The 15,642-nt window shown below is 68.9% G+C and overlaps 2 protein-coding genes across 9 annotated transcripts in view; one reads left to right on the top strand and one right to left on the bottom strand.

Annotated features, from left to right (window-relative positions):
• Positions 1-28: 28 nt before the first annotated feature.
• On the bottom strand, positions 29-4,163 carry HROB (homologous recombination factor with OB-fold). The gene is made up of 10 exons (XM_064473203.1): positions 4,028-4,163; positions 3,502-3,552; positions 2,259-3,182; positions 2,063-2,146; positions 1,742-1,882; positions 1,454-1,562; positions 1,281-1,366; positions 944-1,066; positions 565-757; positions 29-368 (listed from the first exon to the last, which is right to left on the bottom strand). Exons 1-10 carry the CDS (start codon positions 4,028-4,030, stop codon positions 295-297), a joined length of 1,788 nt encoding a protein of 595 aa, XP_064329273.1. The 5' UTR covers positions 4,031-4,163; the 3' UTR covers positions 29-294.
• A 1,943-nt stretch (positions 4,164-6,106) lies between these two features.
• The window catches only part of HDAC5 (histone deacetylase 5), a 34,988-nt gene continuing 25,452 nt past the window's right edge, over positions 6,107-15,642 (top strand). For 5 of the 8 annotated variants that reach the window (XM_064473433.1, XM_064473429.1, XM_064473430.1 and 2 more), the window contains exons 1-6: positions 6,107-6,198; positions 7,472-7,600; positions 10,184-10,258; positions 13,428-13,648; positions 15,105-15,243; positions 15,455-15,569. In XM_064473433.1, coding sequence (XP_064329503.1) covers positions 6,111-6,198; positions 7,472-7,600; positions 10,184-10,258; positions 13,428-13,648; positions 15,105-15,243; positions 15,455-15,569 — 767 coding nt within the window. In that variant the 5' untranslated portion in view covers positions 6,107-6,110. The remainder of the gene's footprint in view (positions 6,199-7,471; positions 7,601-10,183; positions 10,259-13,427; positions 13,649-15,104; positions 15,244-15,454; positions 15,570-15,642) is intronic. The other 3 variants (XM_064473436.1, XM_064473431.1, XM_064473435.1) reach the window with 2 other exon arrangements.

Genomic DNA, 15,642 nt, shown 5'->3' with positions numbered 1-15,642 from the left:
GACACATGAACACACAGGGCAAGGCAGGGACAGAACAGCCCTTTAATGCGGGTTTGGGAGCCGAGAGGGGCCAGCCCGCCCGGAGGAGTGGGGACAGGTGCTGAGGCCGTGTCTACCCCGGACTCCCCGGTTTCCCCCAGCTCTCGGCTCCAGAGCAAACACAACAGACAGAAAGGAGCAGGCGGGCAGGCAGTGCCTCGCCTGCTTGCTCGGTGTCCTCCTCACCAGGCCATGGTGCAGCCCAGGCCATGCCAGCAGTAACCATCTCCCCGGCCGTGCCGCAGCTCCCTGAGGTCAGCAGCAGTCAGCTTGGGCCGGAGTGGAGAAAAAATCTTCAGGCAGCTCTCCCAGGAGCCCGTCCAGGTCATCTGCACAGGCACAGGGAGGATGAAACGCACGAGTTTTACACGTGTATAGAGGAATAATCAACTCCACATACCAGGGACGTGGTGGGACAAGACGCCCATTGGCATTACAGGGGAGGGGAGACACTGCCCAAGGCCAGGACCTGTTTTCCACAGGACATCGACCTTTTCCTCCCCACATAGTGCAGGTCCAGCTCACCCATGTCGCAGCCATCAGCTCCCACCGCCTCTTCTCGCCCAGGCCCAGGGCTCTGCAGGTGCAGGGAGAAGCCCCCAGGAGACTGCTCTGTGCTGTGGCTGCTTGTCTGCCACCGTCCCCAGTCCCCAGGGGCAGGGATGCCCCGGGGGGGCTGCACGGGGAGCTCCCGGAGTAGCCCAGCCTGGGCAGGGACCTGCAAAACCCAGTGGGGATGAACTGCTGGGGACCCACAGGAGGATTTATCTGCCCCTCCCAAACCTCCCCCTTCCTCCCTGGTGGCTTGTGAGGGTCCCTGCAGTCCAGACCCCCCGGTAATATCCTCAGGGGGTCCCCAACATCCCTGTGCCTCCAGGGCCAGCAGCACCCTGCCCTCTCTCACCTCCTGCTGCGCTGGCAACGGCTGCGAGAAGCTGCCCTCGGGCTCCGGCGGGTAGATCTTGAGCAGGTTGTTGGGGGTGACATTGAGGTAGTGGTTGCGGTGGGATGGGGAGAAGACACCCACCTGTGAGGACAGAGCCGTGGGTTGGAGCCAGAGCTCCAGCTTGCGATGGCACCACCAGCCGCAGCCTGGGGAGGAGCTGGCAGAGCCCCTCATCCCATTCCCGTGGGATGGGAGCCCAGCAGCTGGTGGTGATCATGGGTTGATCATGGTGCCTGTGGCAGAAACAGCCCCAAACGTGTGGCTGCTGCCAGAGATCTGCCTCTGCATCTCCTACCTGCTTCAGCAGCAGCACCGAGCCAGGTCTGAGCTCACTCTGTCTCTCTTCCAGCAGCAGGCGATGGACCGTGCCCTGCATCTCTCCTGCGGACAAGGAGGGGACCCGTTAGCCACAAGGAGTGACGGCTGGGAGCCCCAGCCCGACCCAGGCACGAGCACGGCTGTGCTTACCAGTCGGGTCCCTGAACACAGCACCAGCATCAACGTTGGTCCTGGTCAGGGTCTTGATCATTACCGCCATGCTGGGGACCTTGTTCTTTGGGAGCTGCTTCAAGGCTGCCTGTACACACAGACCCTCGTCATACCGATGTCCCTGAGGGCAGCCCCGCAAGGCCACCAGAGATCCACAGGCAGCCCAGCTCAGCCCCCTCCCCACACCAATGCCTGGCCCTGGAAATGGCTCCAAGGGGCAAGGGGAGAGCTGGGAAGCCAAGTCCCCAGGGCCAGCTCCCCCCTCACCTTCCGCAGCACCATGATCACGCTGTAGGTCCTGAGGAAGCAGCTGGGGTCCCTCTCGTCCAGCCCTAGCTCCGTCTTCATGGCAAGCCAGGGGCCCTTCCCGAAATCCTCTTCCGTGGGTGGGGAGGAGCTGGGCAGTCCCTGGGTTCACAGGACAACCGTGGTCACGGTCACAACCCTAGAGCTGCGCCAGCACGCCTCGCAGCCCCGGCACAGCATGGGGGAGCCCCAGGGACCCCCACCCCTTCCAGCATCACCCTCAAAGCCAGGGCCTGGGGACTGCCCGCAGCAGTGCCGGGTCTGCACCAGAGCAGGGGTTACCTCCGTGCGCGGCTTTGCCACAGCCCCATGAGCCGGAGTCTGGGGAGCAGAAACAAGGATCTCCTCCAGGTGCTTCCCAGCACGCTTATGGGAGAGAGAGAGAGAGACATCACAGGGCACCCAGGGGAGGCTCTGATGCTGCCCCAGGGTTTTGCATCCCTTCACCAGCTGCTCCCGTCCCATCCCCTGGACCTACCTGCTGAGGCAGGATCCCGGCGGGCCCCGGGAACCGGCGAGTCTTCCCATGCGGTGGGAGACGGGGGGTGGCTCCGGGCGCTTTGCTGGCCGCCGTCACCAGCTGCACCAGGTGGTTGGTGACCACCGGCGTCTGCAGGCTGCCCAGCGCCGGCCTGAGTGGCTGCCTTGCTGGGGGCTCCACACAGCTCATCAAGGCCGGCGGGTGGGCAGGGGGCAGCTGGGGTGGGGGGCAGCTCTGCCGGGGTGCTGTGGGGGTCTGCGGCACCCGCAGCCCCATGGAGGAACTGCTCGCTCCTGGCTGGCACGGGGACACTTGGAAAGGCCTTAGGGCTGGGCCCTGGGGAACAGGGCTGGACCCCCAGGACCTGCCCGGCTTTCCCAGGGGAGTGGGGGGTTGGGGCGGGTAGGCACAGGCTGCGCTGGGCCGCAGCACCAGCTTGGGAGCGGGAGCTGCCTGTGGGGTGGGCAGGGGGTCCTGCTTCTCCTCCTGCCCCCCAGAACCTGAGGACACCAGCTCTTCTCCCACACGTAGCTTCTTGGGGGCTGCCCATTCCTGGGGGCTCCCCTGCCCCGCACGGATCTGTGGGTGCTTGTCCCACCGGCCTGGGGGCGGCCGGGCAGCACCAGCCCCCGCCGGCAGCTCGGGGCCCTCCAGCTCCATGCAGGCGGCCAGGAGGAGATCGTTGTCCAGCTCATCCTGGGGGGCCGCTCCCCCGGCTGGGGGTCCCCGGCAGCCCACGGGCTGCTCCCCCTGCCCAGCAAGGGGCCGCAGGCCGGGGGCTTTACTGGCATGGTGACCAAGCTGGGGTCCCAGCGGGCGGACGGGCTGCAGGCTGGGGGCTGGGGACAGGCCACCGCTGGGTGACAAACGTCCAGGGACAGCAAACTGGTTCTCTGCATCCTCCACGGCAGAGAGAAAATCCTGCGAGAAGAGAAGGCACCGGGCAGCCAGACAGCCCTGTGTCCCCCGTGTGCCCCCCCCAGAGCCACCCACGGGGTGACCAGGCCAGCGCAGGACCCTGCCCCAATGGCCCCTGGGGATTAAAGCCAAGAGCACGAAAACTCTTAATGAGTTAATGCCACTTAACAAGTTGCCAGCACCCGTTGGGCAGGTTAAAGCCACCCTGGTGGGGCAACTCGGGGTGCTGGGGTGCCACCAGGCCCAGCTGGTGTCCCCACGGCCGTCACTGGTGTCCCCACGGCCACCACCGGTGCCAGGCAGGTCCTGCCCGGTCCCTCACCTCGTCCGCCAGGTCCCCGTCGGCCCCGAACAGCTTCTGGAGGCGACAGGCCTGAAGGAATGGGGTGGGGGTAAGGACGTGGGGGACCCCCAGCTGCCGTCATGGGGTGCCCCCCTGCCCAGTGGGGACCCCCAAGCCACCCTGCCCCACCAGAGGCCCAGGGGGGTCCCCGCTCCCTCCCTCCCGGGGAACTGGGGGGACACCCTGCACCCCACCACTGGGCCCACCCTGCAGGGACCCCATGGGGCCAGGGAGGAGGCTCTGCCCCCCCGTGGGGACCCCAAACGTACCCTCAGCCCGGGTCCCCCACCGTATGACCTCAAACCTGCCTCTCTGGGCCAGGCCCCCTCCCCATGGAGACCCCAAACCAAGCCCCTCCGGGCCGGGCCCCCCCCACACCGTGGGGACCCCAAACCCGCCCATAAAAGCCCCAAACCTCTCTCGGGCCAGGCCCCCCCCCCCCCAGCATAGGGTCCCCAAACCTGCCCCCCACCGGCCGGGGCCGCCCCGGTGTCCCCTCCGTTACCATGGCAGCGGCGCGGCCCGGGCCCCGGAGGCGGAAGCGACTGGGGCGGGACGCGAACCCGCGGCCCCGGGAGGAGGCGGGCGGGAACGTCCCCTTTAAGGGCCCCGCGCCGCCTGTCGGCAGGCAGGAATGCGGCCGCGCCTCTTAAAGGGGAGGTGGCAGCACCGCCCGCCCCCCCCCGGGTCTGTCCGTCCGTCCCGCCTGCACGTCCCTTGGTCCGCCCCTCTCCAGCCCCGTGGGTCCCTCCCGCCGCCGCCCCGCCTTCAGCCTCCCACTCCTCGGGCACCCACGCGTGTGTGTCCGCGCGTGTCCCGCGTGCACGCACGTGTGCCCCGCGCCGCCCCGCCCGGCCCCCGCCGTGACTCACCGCGGCCCCGGCCCGGCGTGATTCATCCCCCCGCGTCCCCGCGTGGGCCGCACACGCAGCGCGGCCGCGGGGACGTATCCCCCCCCTCCCCCCAGCCCGCCCCGCCCCACCCCGGCTGTCACGCACACGCGTGTGCAATTGCACAAGCAGGCGCTCCTGCTGCCGGCATGTGCTTGCACACGTGTGCAGCTGCACTCCAGCCCATCATGCATGAACGCATACACGTGTGCAGCTGCACACGTGTCATTGCACGCCCACTTGTCACAGGTGCGCTCACACGCGTGTGACTCCCTGCCAGCCTGTTGCACGCGCACATCTATATTCATGCACTCACGTGCAAGAGCAATTGCAGACCAGCCTCTTGTGCATGCACATGTGTGCGCGGCTGTACGCCATCCTGTGGCACACGCGCGTGCTGTTGCATGCACCCTGTCACGCATGCTTACACGTACGTCATCACACACAGCCCACGGTGTGCACACATGTGCGCTCCCACTAGCACGCGGTGCACGTGCCCACGTGTGTCCTCGCGCACCAGCCCGCGGTGCACACCTGCACACATGATGTGCTCTGGCACACTAGCTCATTGCACGCTTACGCACATGCGGTTGCACGCTAGGCTGTGGTGCACACTCACACGTGCACCATTGCACACCAGCCCGTAGGTCACATACACTCACACATGTGTGTTATTGCACACTAGCACATGGGGAGCAATCACATGCGCTCACACGTGTGCCATTGCACACCAGCTCATAGTGCACATCAACGCTTTTACATGTCAGTTATCGGTGCATGCTTACACGTGTGCTGTTGCACACCAGGCCGTGGTGCACACAGCATGCACGCACACATGTGCACTGCTGTACACCAGCCTATGCTGTACACACGCATGCACTCATGCACATGTACCGCTGCACAGCAACCCGCAGTGCACACACCAACGCGTAGCACGTGCATTGCATGCATTGGTTGTTACACACTAGCACAAGGTACACACTCACATGAGTGCAGTTGCACACCAGGCCGTGGTGCACACACACACGCACTCACATACGTGTACTGTTGCACACTAGCACATGGCGCACGCCACCATTGCACAACAGCCCACGACACGTGCACACACACACTCACATGCCTGCATTGCTGCACACCAGCCCATGATGTGTGCACGCACACGCTCACACACACGCCGCGTACACCAGCCCATGGCATTCACACACGTGCACTCAGACACATGTGCTGCCGCACACTAGCACAGAGCACACACTCACACATGTGCCGTTGCACACCAACCCATGGTGCATACAGACATGCCCTTGCACGTGTGTGCCGTTGCACGCCAGCGCATGATGCGTACACGTGTGCCATTTCATGCTAGCATACGGTGCATACTCACACGCATGCCGTTGCACACCAGCCCATGGTGCACGCACACATGCATTTACACGTGTGCGCTGCTGCACACCAGCCCATGGTGCACGTGTGTGCCATTGCACGCCAGACCATGGCGTGCACGCGCGTGCCGTCGCACACCAGCCCACGATGCACGCGCGCGCTCACACACACGCGTGTGCCCTTGCACGCACACACACCCCGCGGCGCCTTTAAGGCTCCCCCCCGCCTTCCGCCGCGCCCCGCCCCCGGGGGAGGGGGAGGGGGCGAGGCTATTTTTAGCGCAGGGTTCCGTCACGTGACGGCGAGTGACGTCACCGAATGTTGTTGTCGGGGCGGGCGGGGCCCCGCTGCAAAGATGGAGGGGCGGCGGGGCGCGCGCGGGGCGGCGCGGCCGGGCACCCCGCAGGTACCGGGGGGCCGTGCAGTGCTGGGGGGGGGGGCTTTGCAATGGGGGGGGGGGCGTGCAATGGGGGGGGGGCCCGGGCTGTGCGGGCAACGGGCGGGGAGGGGCACCGAGCGGTGCGGGGCGGGGGGAGCGGCGGCGGCGGGGTGCGGTGAAAGGGGGTGGGGGGGGTTTGCAATGCGAAGGGGGGGGTCGGTGTGGTGGGTTATGGGGGGGGGGCATTGTGCATCGCGGGGGGGGGGCTGCAGAGCGGGCGGGGGGGCGCCGTGCAGCGGGGCTTGCGCGATGCAACGGGGGGGGGGGCCCGTGCAATGCTGGGGGAGGCCTGTGCAAGGGCCGGGGGGGGGCTGCAATGCCCGAGGGGGGGTTTGCAATGCGGGGGGGGGGTCCCTGTGCAGGGGGTTTGTGCCGTGCAGAGCGGGGGGGGGGGGTCCGTGCGCCAGCGCGGCGGCGGCTCCGCAGCGCGGCCCGTTTGCAGGCGGGGAGGGGGGGGGCCGTTGTACCGCGCCGGGCTGGGTCTGCACCCCCCACCCCCACCCCCCCCCCGACCATCCACACCACCCCCAACCCGCCCGTGGGGTCCGTCGCGCCGCTGGGGAACCGAGCGTGGCCCCCACGGGTGGCCCCTCCCGACCCCCCCCTTGGGGCGATGCCTGGGGGGGGGGGCTGCAGCACCGGGGGCCGCGGGGGGAGGGGGTAGGCCAGCACCGAGTGTGTGCGTGTGTCCCGTGGGACTGGGTCCGTCCCCGCCGCAGGAGTTCCGCGGGGGGGCCCACCCGTGTCCCCATGGGGTGACACCGCGGGGGGGTGGGGGCTGTCCTAGGGGCTGCGCTTCCCCGTCGTCCTCCCCGGGCTCCCCATTTATGCCCCCCCCCCCTTTTCCTGCAGAACCTTGTGTAACGTTGCCGGGTCCCCTCTTCCCCCCCACCCCGTGTCCCTTTTGTGGGTGCCCCACGGACCCCCGCACCCCCCTTTTCCCGGGGGGCAGGAGGGGGGCCGCATCCTGCCACCGCCGGCGGGTGCTCCGGGGCGGGGGGGGGGGGGCACACACACGGTGCTGGCTCCAACCCCCAGCCGATGCTCAGGGAATTGGGGGGGGGGGGGGGGGGGCGACACACAGACACATCGCGATGCTGGATCCGGCCCGTGGCTCTGAGCAGCCCAGGCCACCCCCCACCCCCCCCACCCAGTGGTGCTGGTGGGGGTTTCTCGTGGGTGGGGGGGCAGCGTGCAGGGTGGGGGCCGGGGGTGCTGACGAGGGTGCTTGGTCCCGCAGGGCTCCCGGGCGGCGCGGGCACAGCCCCAGCGCCCCGGCCGGCGCTGACGGCCTCTCCGCACAGCCGCCTCTCCGCGTCCCCCCAGCACCAGCGCCCGCCGCCCACCATGGACCCCCAGAGCGACGCAGGTGAGACCCGGGGACACCACGGGGCGGGGGGTGGGGGGGCTGCACCACCGGGCACCCTGCCCTGCACCCCCAGACCGGGGGCGGCGTCCCGGCCGTGCACCCCCCTGTCTCATCCTGGCACCCATGGGGTGTCGGGGAGGGGGGGACGGGACGCGGGGACCATCGTGCCACGGCGGCGCGTGGCCCGGCACGGCACATCAACACCGCGCGCCCGCCGCCGTCGCGCGGCTCATTAGCGCCCGCGTGGGTGTCGCCGTGCGAGACGGGCGCGTGCGGAGCGGCGGCGGGCGCCGTGCCGGGTGCCCGGGGCTGCACCGAGCCGCCCACCTCCCCGCTTCGCCCAGACTGCTTTGGGGGTTGGGGGGTGGGGGGAAACTGAGGCACAGGGTCGCGTCGCCGCCGTCCTCCCGCCGCCGCACGGCTCGCGCGCCGCCGCGGCTTCGCTTCTGCGCGGGTGAAATCCGGCGGCGGGTCCCTGCGGCGGACCCCGACGTGCCGGGACGCGGGGTCCCCTCGGTGACATCCCGCGGGGACAGCCTGGGTGACCGCGGGCCGCCGCGAGGGCCGTGCCTGCGCTATATCGGCTGCCGCTGGCTCCGGGTCAAAGCCGCCCTGTAATTAGCCCGCTGGGAATTCCAGCGACATCTGGACGCGCGCGCGGCCCCGGCACAAGCGGCTCCGCCGACCCCCAGCAGCCTTCGGGGTGTTTGTGAAGGGAAACTGAGGCACGGGGTGGTGGCCGAGCCCCCCCCCCAGTCCCACTCGATGGCGCTGGCGACTCGCTGTAGGTTCGGGATAGGGGGTGAGTGACCCCAAAGCCCCCGGCCGGCACCGCCGCCGCCCGTTAGCCGCCCGCCGGTATTTTTGGAGCGGCCGCGGGGCTGGAGCGCCGCCCGGCCGTGCCTGGCACGGGGCTGGCACGCGGCACGGTGGCACGGGGACGTGGCCCAGCCGCTTCTGCCCGTCCCCGCGGCGCTTGCCTCGGCGTCCCCGATCCGGCGGGGGCTGAGCCTGGGGGCCTGCGCTTGGGAGAGAGGCTTTCCTGGGTGAAGCCCTTCGGCTGCTGTGATGAGTTGGGGAGGTCTCAGCCGGGCATCCCCTGGGCTGCGTCCATCGCAGGGACGTGGCAGAGGGCACCCCTGAGCCGGGGGGGTGTCTCCCCATCCCCCCAGTTCCCCTTTGGGTGCTCAGCGTTCCCCAGGGCTCTCCGCTTGCACCCCAAAGCCGGGCTGCGTTTGCAGGGATCCTGCAGAAGCTGAGCATCCCCTGGTAGTGCCACCCCCGGGGGTGCAGGCACCCCGCTCCCCTCCATCCCACCTGGGGGTGCCTGGGGGGTCCCCCCTTTTCCCCTCTATCTCCCTGAGGGTCCCCCAGGTGTGGTACCGCTCCGGTGCCCTGGCAGGGTGCTGCCTGCACCGGGGTGCCAGCCGGTGCGTGCCGGAGGGGGGTCCGGCAGCCGGGAGGGCTCGTTCCCGTGGCCTCCTGCCCGCTGGCGGCACCAGAAATAGCTGGGCTGACGTCAAGCCCCAAAGCACCCCGGGGGGGGCGGGGGGCCGCGGGGGGGGGGAGCCCATAAATATCCCGGCTATTAAAAGTCTCGGCTTGGGATTAACGCGCTGGTAAATAAACGTGGCTGGTGCCGGCGGGGGGGAGGGGTTACGCACGGCCGGAGGGGTGGCAGCACGGTTGGGGGGGGTCCCCCACCCCTCGGGAGAGGGTGGGGGGGTGTCACCACCTCAGCCCATTGTCGCCCCCGGGCCCGGCCGTGCTGAGCCGCTTCGGGTCACTGATCCGGCAGAAAATGTGCTGAGTTGGTGTCTGAGCCCCCACGCCGGCCCAGGGACCCCCATCCTCCTGGGGGGGGCTCCCCTTTGGAGGGGGGGGCACTTGCTTTCCCTTTCCTGGAGTGGGGGCTAACCCCCCTCTGCGTAACCCGGATTTTATTCCCGGTAGTGCTGATGTGGATTAACATCCCCAGCAATTAGGGGCTGGGGGTGCCCGGGGGGGGGTGGTGTGTGTGTGTGTCATGGTGATCCCAGCCCTGCTGCAGGTCCCCCATGTTCCCCCCCCCAGGCAGTGGTGGCCCCTCTCCCCCAGTCCCCAGGGCAGTTTGGGGGTGCTGCTGGGTGGCCCCCGCATGTACCCAGAGGGGGCTGTGCCATGGGGGGGACACACACACACACACGGCACACCCCGTCCCGTGGGAGCCATCGTGGCTCCCCCCGGCACGCTGCCCTATTTATAGCCGGCTCCTCCCGTGCGCCGGCTATTTCCAGGCGCTGGAGAGAAGAACCCGGCTGGGGAAGCGGGGGCGGGGGGGGGGACACACACCCACACCACGGGGTGGCTGCGGGTGAGGGGGGGCCACCCAGCCCCACCCAGCCTGGGATGGGGGGCCGGATCCACTCCCCTCGTCCCGAACTCCGGGGATGCTCAGTGGCCCCTGGCTGACGGCTCGCTCCCCGTGCTAAGTGGGGGTGGGTTTGGGGGGCTCGGTGGGTGGGGGGGACATGCCTCAGGCCCCCCCCCCCCCCCCCCCCCCGACGCTGCAGCCCATTTATAAGAGGGACGGCTGTTTTGCAGAGGGGGGGTCCGGCCGCGAGCCCTCGCTGGAGCTCCTGTCCCGCGCCCAGCTCCACGCCGCCCTCCCCGCCCCAGGTGAGTGCTGGGGGGGGGTCCCTGGTCCTGTGTGTCCCCCCCCCCCCCAACCCAGTGACATCCCACCTGGCACCGGTCCTGTCCCCAAGCATCCCTGAGCGTTGGGACGTTCTGGCTGTTGCGGGGTGGGGGCTGCGCCCGGGATGTGCCCCCCAGCATCGTTCCTGTACCGGGGGTGAATCCTGCCCTGGCACCCGCAGGCAGCGCTTCCCACCCCCTCCCCCTCCAGTGAGTTTTGGGGTGTCCCATCCCTGGGGTGGGAGATCAGCCATCCCTGTGCGTGGCGGGGGGACACGCTCGCGCCCCCAGACCCACGGTGGCCGGTGCCGTGTCCGGAAGGGGGGCACCCACCGGGGTCCCCGAGCCGCTCGGCTCAGCCCACCCGCCGTGGCCCGGCTGTGCCGGGGGCTCGCGCCGTCTCCCCGCCAGGATGTGGGTTCCCCGGCTGCTCCGCGCCACCTCTGGGGGGGGTGATTTGGGTGGTGGGTGCTGCTGGGTGTTGCCACCCAGGGGTGGGTGCTGCCGTGGCGGCGCGTGGGGACGTGGGCGCAGGAGGGTGGCTGCGGTCCGGCACGGGGGGTGTAAGCGTGGCACGGTGGGGGGCTGCGGTGGGGCACGGTGTGATCGTGCAGGGGCGTGCGTGCCCTTGCACGGGTGTGCGTGGGGGAGAGCTGCTCTCCTTGCACAGGTGTACCCAGGTGTGCAAGGCAGGGAGCCGCTCTCCTTGCGTGGGTGTGCAACAGGGAGAGCTCTCTTTGCATGGGCGTGCAAGGGGGAGAGCTGCCCTGTGTGCACAAGTGTGCACAGGTGTGCAACAGGGAGAGCTACTCCTTGCACGGGTGTGCACAAGTGTATAAGGCAGAGAACTGCTCTCCTTGCACGGGTGTGCACGGGTGTGTAAGGCAGGGAGCTGCTCTCCTTGCACGGGTGTACACGGGGGAGCGCTGCTCTTCTTGCACGGGTGTGCATGGGTGTGCAAGGTGGGGAGCTGCTCTCCTTGCATGGGTGTGCACGGGGGAGCGCTGCTCTTCTTGCACGGATATGTGCAAAGGGACCAGCCCTCCTTGCATGGGTGCGCACAGCCACCCCGTGGCAGGGACCCACCGGGGGTCACTGGGAGGGTCCAAGCCCCCCCAACCCCACGTCCCCATTACCCCCAGGACACCCCCCATTGCACCCCCGTGGGGATGGTGCCAGAGGGACCTGCCGCACTGCCCCGGGGGCCCTTCGATTTGGGGGGGCCGTGGGCACCGAGGGGTTAAGCAGCCCCCGTGGAAGGGGCCGGATCGGGCAGGGGCTGGCGTGGGGCCGCAGGGTGGTGGCCCCCCCAGCAGGGTGGTGGCCCCCCCAGCAGGGTGGTGGCCCCCCCAGCAGGGTGGTGGCCCCGGCCCCTCGCCAGCCCAAAGCCACTTCTGAGCCCCTAAGTGCAGGTTTGGCCGGGGCTGGGCCGCCTCCTGCCCTGGCCCCTCCCGGGGCTATTTTTAGCCCCCCTCCCCCCATTCCGCCCCCCCCCCCCCCCCCAGTGCTGGGTGCTGCCACCCCACATTGCACCCCAACACCCACCAAAGGTGGCTTTGTGTATGTTTGAGTCCTCAAATTTGGGGGGCTGCCGGGTCTGGGGGGGCTGCAGGGGCACCCCCATATAACCCCACCGCCCCCAAATCCACCCCCCAGGTGTGGGGCAGCCCCAGGCCCCCCTGGGGGTAAATTGGGATGGTGAGGGGGGGCTGGGGGGTTCCCGTGGCCCCTCTTGCACGTCGAGGGGGGGTGATACTGACTGTGGGACTGCTTGGCACTGGTACATACTGGGGGGGGGGGGCTTTTAGGGGGTGCTGCATGGCTTGGGGGGCTGGTTCATACTGGGGGGTCTGGTTGGTACTGGGAAAGGGGGGCTAGCACTGGGAGGGAGCTGTTGTTTTGCAGGGGGTTGTCTGGTACTGGGGGGGCTGGTTGGTACTGGGGGGTGCAGCGTGCTACTGGGAAGGGGGGACTGGCAGGTTTTGGGGGAGGGGGACTGCCTGCCTCCCCCGGGGTGGGGGGCTGGCAGAGCGGTGGGGGGGGGTTGGTGCCCGAGCTCCGCGACACGGTGACGTCCGCGGGTCCGTCCCGGGCACACGTCAGTGCCCGACGTGCCGCCGCGCGCTGCGGGGGGGGGCCGGGGCGCATTAGCATGCAGCGCGCGCCCCCCGCCCCCGCCTTCCTGTTTGCGTGGGGATGGGGGGGTCCGTGTCCCCCCCCGCAACCGCCGTACCTCTGTCCGGGGTGGGGGGGCAGGGTCCCGGATGCCTGGGTTCCCTCCCCTCGTCCTTCGCTGGTGGGGGGCTGAGCTCGGTGCTTGCTGGGGGGGTTTATGCCCATCCCTGGGTTGGAGCTTGGGGGGGGGGGGGGGCTCGATCCTCCATCCCCCCAGCTGCCCCCTGGACCAGTTGTTGCATGTTGCAGATGTGGGGGCTCGGCTTGCGGTGACCCCCCTGGTTTTTATTGAGCAGGGGAGGGAAACGGTTGATCCAAGGCCCTTGGAGCTGGTGGGAGACCCCCAGGGTCCTGATGGGAGGGCCTGATCCCTGACCCACCCTGGTAGCCCCCCAACTGCCCCTGTGCTCCCCCCCATCCCTGGAACACCCCCAAACTACCCCTAAACGTGTCCCAGCTCCCCCCCATCCCTGGGACACCCCCAAACTACCCCTAAACGTGTCCCAGCTCCCTCCCCCATCCCTGGGACACCCCCAAACTGCTCCCAGCTCCCCCCCATCCCTGGAACACCCCCAAACTACCCCTTAAACGTGTCCCAGTTTCCCCCCTTGTCTCTGGAGCACCCCCAAGCTGCTCCCAGCACCCCTCCCCATCCCTGGGACACCCCCAAACTACCCCTAAACGTGTCCCAGCTCCCCCCCATCCCTGGGACACCCCCAAGCTGCTCCCAGCACCCCTCCCCATCCCTGGGACACCCCCAAACTACCCCTAAACGTGTCCCAGCTCCCCCCCATCCCTGGAACACCCCCAAACTACCCCTTAAACGTGTCCCAGTTTCCCCCCTTGTCTCTGGAGCACCCCCAAGCTGCTCCCAGCTGCCCCCCATCCCTGGGACACCCCCAAGCTGCTCCCCAGCACCCCTCCCCATCCCTGGGACACCCCCCGGGTGCCCCCTGAGCCTGGCCGGTGCCCGCAGGGGCGGAGGGGCCGGCGGAGGCGCGCGGGGCGCCCGAGGCGTGCGGGGAGCGCCGGGGGCCGGGGCTGGACGCGGCGGCGCGGGAGCGGCAGCTGCAGCGGGAGCTGCTGGCCCTCAAGCAGCAGCAGCAGCTCCAGAAGCAGCTGCTCTTCGCCGAGTTCCAGAAGCAGCACGAGCACCTCACCCGCCAGCACGAGGTCCAGCTCCAGAAGCACCTCAAGGTGGGCTGGGGGTGACGGGGGGGGCATCACCTGCCTGGGGTGGTGGAATGACTGGGGGAGACTGGTGATGAAGGAGCCATGGGGCATGACCTGCCAGGGGTGATGGAGCCATGGGGTGGAGATTGGGGGTGATGGAGCCACGGGGCATGACCTTTCTGGGGTGATGGAGCCATGGGGTGGAGATTGGGGGTGATGGAGCCATGGGGCATGACCTGCCTGGGGTGATGGAGCCATGGGGTGGAGATTGGGGGTGATGGAGCCATGGGGCATGACCTGCCTGGGGTGATGGAGCCATGGGGCATGATCTGCATGGGGTGATGGAGCCATGGGGTGGAGACTGGGGGTGATGGAGCCATGGGGCATGACCTGCCTGGGGTGATGGAGCCGTGAGGTGTCACCTGCATGGGGTGATGGGCCTATGGGGAATGACCTGTCTGGGGTGATGGAGCTATTGGGTGGAGATTGGGGGTAGCCATGAGGTGTTACCTGCATGGGGTGATGGAGTTATTGGGTGGAGATTGGGGGTGACGGAGCCATGAGGTGTCACCTGCGTGGTGTGATGGTGCCATGGGGTATGACCTGTCTGGGGTAATGGAGCCATTGGGTAGAGACTGGGAGTGATGGAGCTACTGGGGGGAGACTGGAGATGATGGAGCCATTGGGAGGGGTGCTGGGAGTGATGGAACCATGGGGTATCCCATGTCCAGGGTGATGGAGCTCTTGAGGGGAAATTGGGGGCGATGGAACTGTGGGGCCTTGCTTGTCTTGGGGTGGTGGATCTATGGGTGTGTCACCTATCTGGGCCTATGGAGCCATTGGTGGGGAGATCGGGGGAAAGCAGCCGCGGGGCATTGCCTTTCTAGAGGTGATGGGGCTGTGGGGAGGGATTGGGAGTGATGGAGCCACGGGGCATGACCTGCATGGGTGATGGAGCCACGAGGTGTCACCAGCTGGGTGATGGAGCTATTGGGGACATGTTGGGGGTGATGGAGTCACGGGGCATGAGCTGTCTGGGGTGATGGAGCTGTGGGGCATTGCCTGTCTTGATGTTACGGAGCTGTGGGGAGAGGGACTGGGGGTGGTGGAGCCATTGGGGGGGAGATTGGGGGTGATGGAGCCATTGGGCATCATCTCTCCAGGGTGATGGAGCGGGGGGGGGGGGGGAGGTTGGGGGTGATGGAGCTGGGGGGCATTGCCTGTCTTGAGGTTATGGAGCTGTGGGGAGGGACTGGGGGTGATGGAGCCATCGGGGGGGGAGGGTAGGGGTGAAGGAGCCGTGGGGCATCATGTTCCTTGGGGTGATGGGAGCCGTGGGGTGCCGTACCCCAGGGTGACGGAGCCACGTGGCGGGGGGGAGGGTCAGGGCAGGGTGGTGCTACCCCCCAGGGCTGGATCCGTGGAGGGTGTGAGAGGTGGGGGGGAGCCCGTCCCCGAGCCCCCCCGCGCTGTCCCGCAGCAGCAGCAGGAAGCGCTGGCCGCCCGCCGGCAGCAGGAGCTGGAGCAGCAGCGGCAGCGGGAGCGGCAGGAGGCCCTGGAGCAGCAGCAGCGCCTGGAGCAGCTCCACGCCCTGCGCACCAAGGACAAGAGCCGCGAGAGTGAGCCGGGGGGTGCTGCTGGGGGGGGCTGGGGGGCTCTGTGGGACCGGGGAGCGGAGATGGCGGCTGGGGGCAATAGGGGCTCTGGGCGCTGGGGTGGTACTGGGGGCTGCGGGGTACTGGGGGTGCAGGAGGCTCCGGGGGGGGCTGGGAGGGGGGTACGTGCTGTGTCCCCCTCCCCATCCCAGCTGCGGTGTGTCCCCCCCCCCAGGCGCCATCGCCAGCACGGAGGTGAAGCTGAAGCTGCAGGAGTTCCTGCTCAGCAAGACGAAGGAGCCGGGCACCGGCCCCCCCAACCATTCCCTCCCCCAGCACCCCAAATGTTGGTAGGTCACCCCCAAACCCGGACAACCCCCTCCCAGGACCAAGGCGGGGGGGGACCCAGGCGTCCTAGCGGGG

Source organism: Phalacrocorax carbo, chromosome 25, assembly GCF_963921805.1.
Source record: "Phalacrocorax carbo chromosome 25, bPhaCar2.1, whole genome shotgun sequence".
NCBI classification, from domain to species: Eukaryota; Metazoa; Chordata; class Aves; order Suliformes; family Phalacrocoracidae; genus Phalacrocorax; species Phalacrocorax carbo.
Note: the sequence above shows the minus strand (reverse complement) of the source record. Positions and strands in the feature narration are given on the sequence as shown.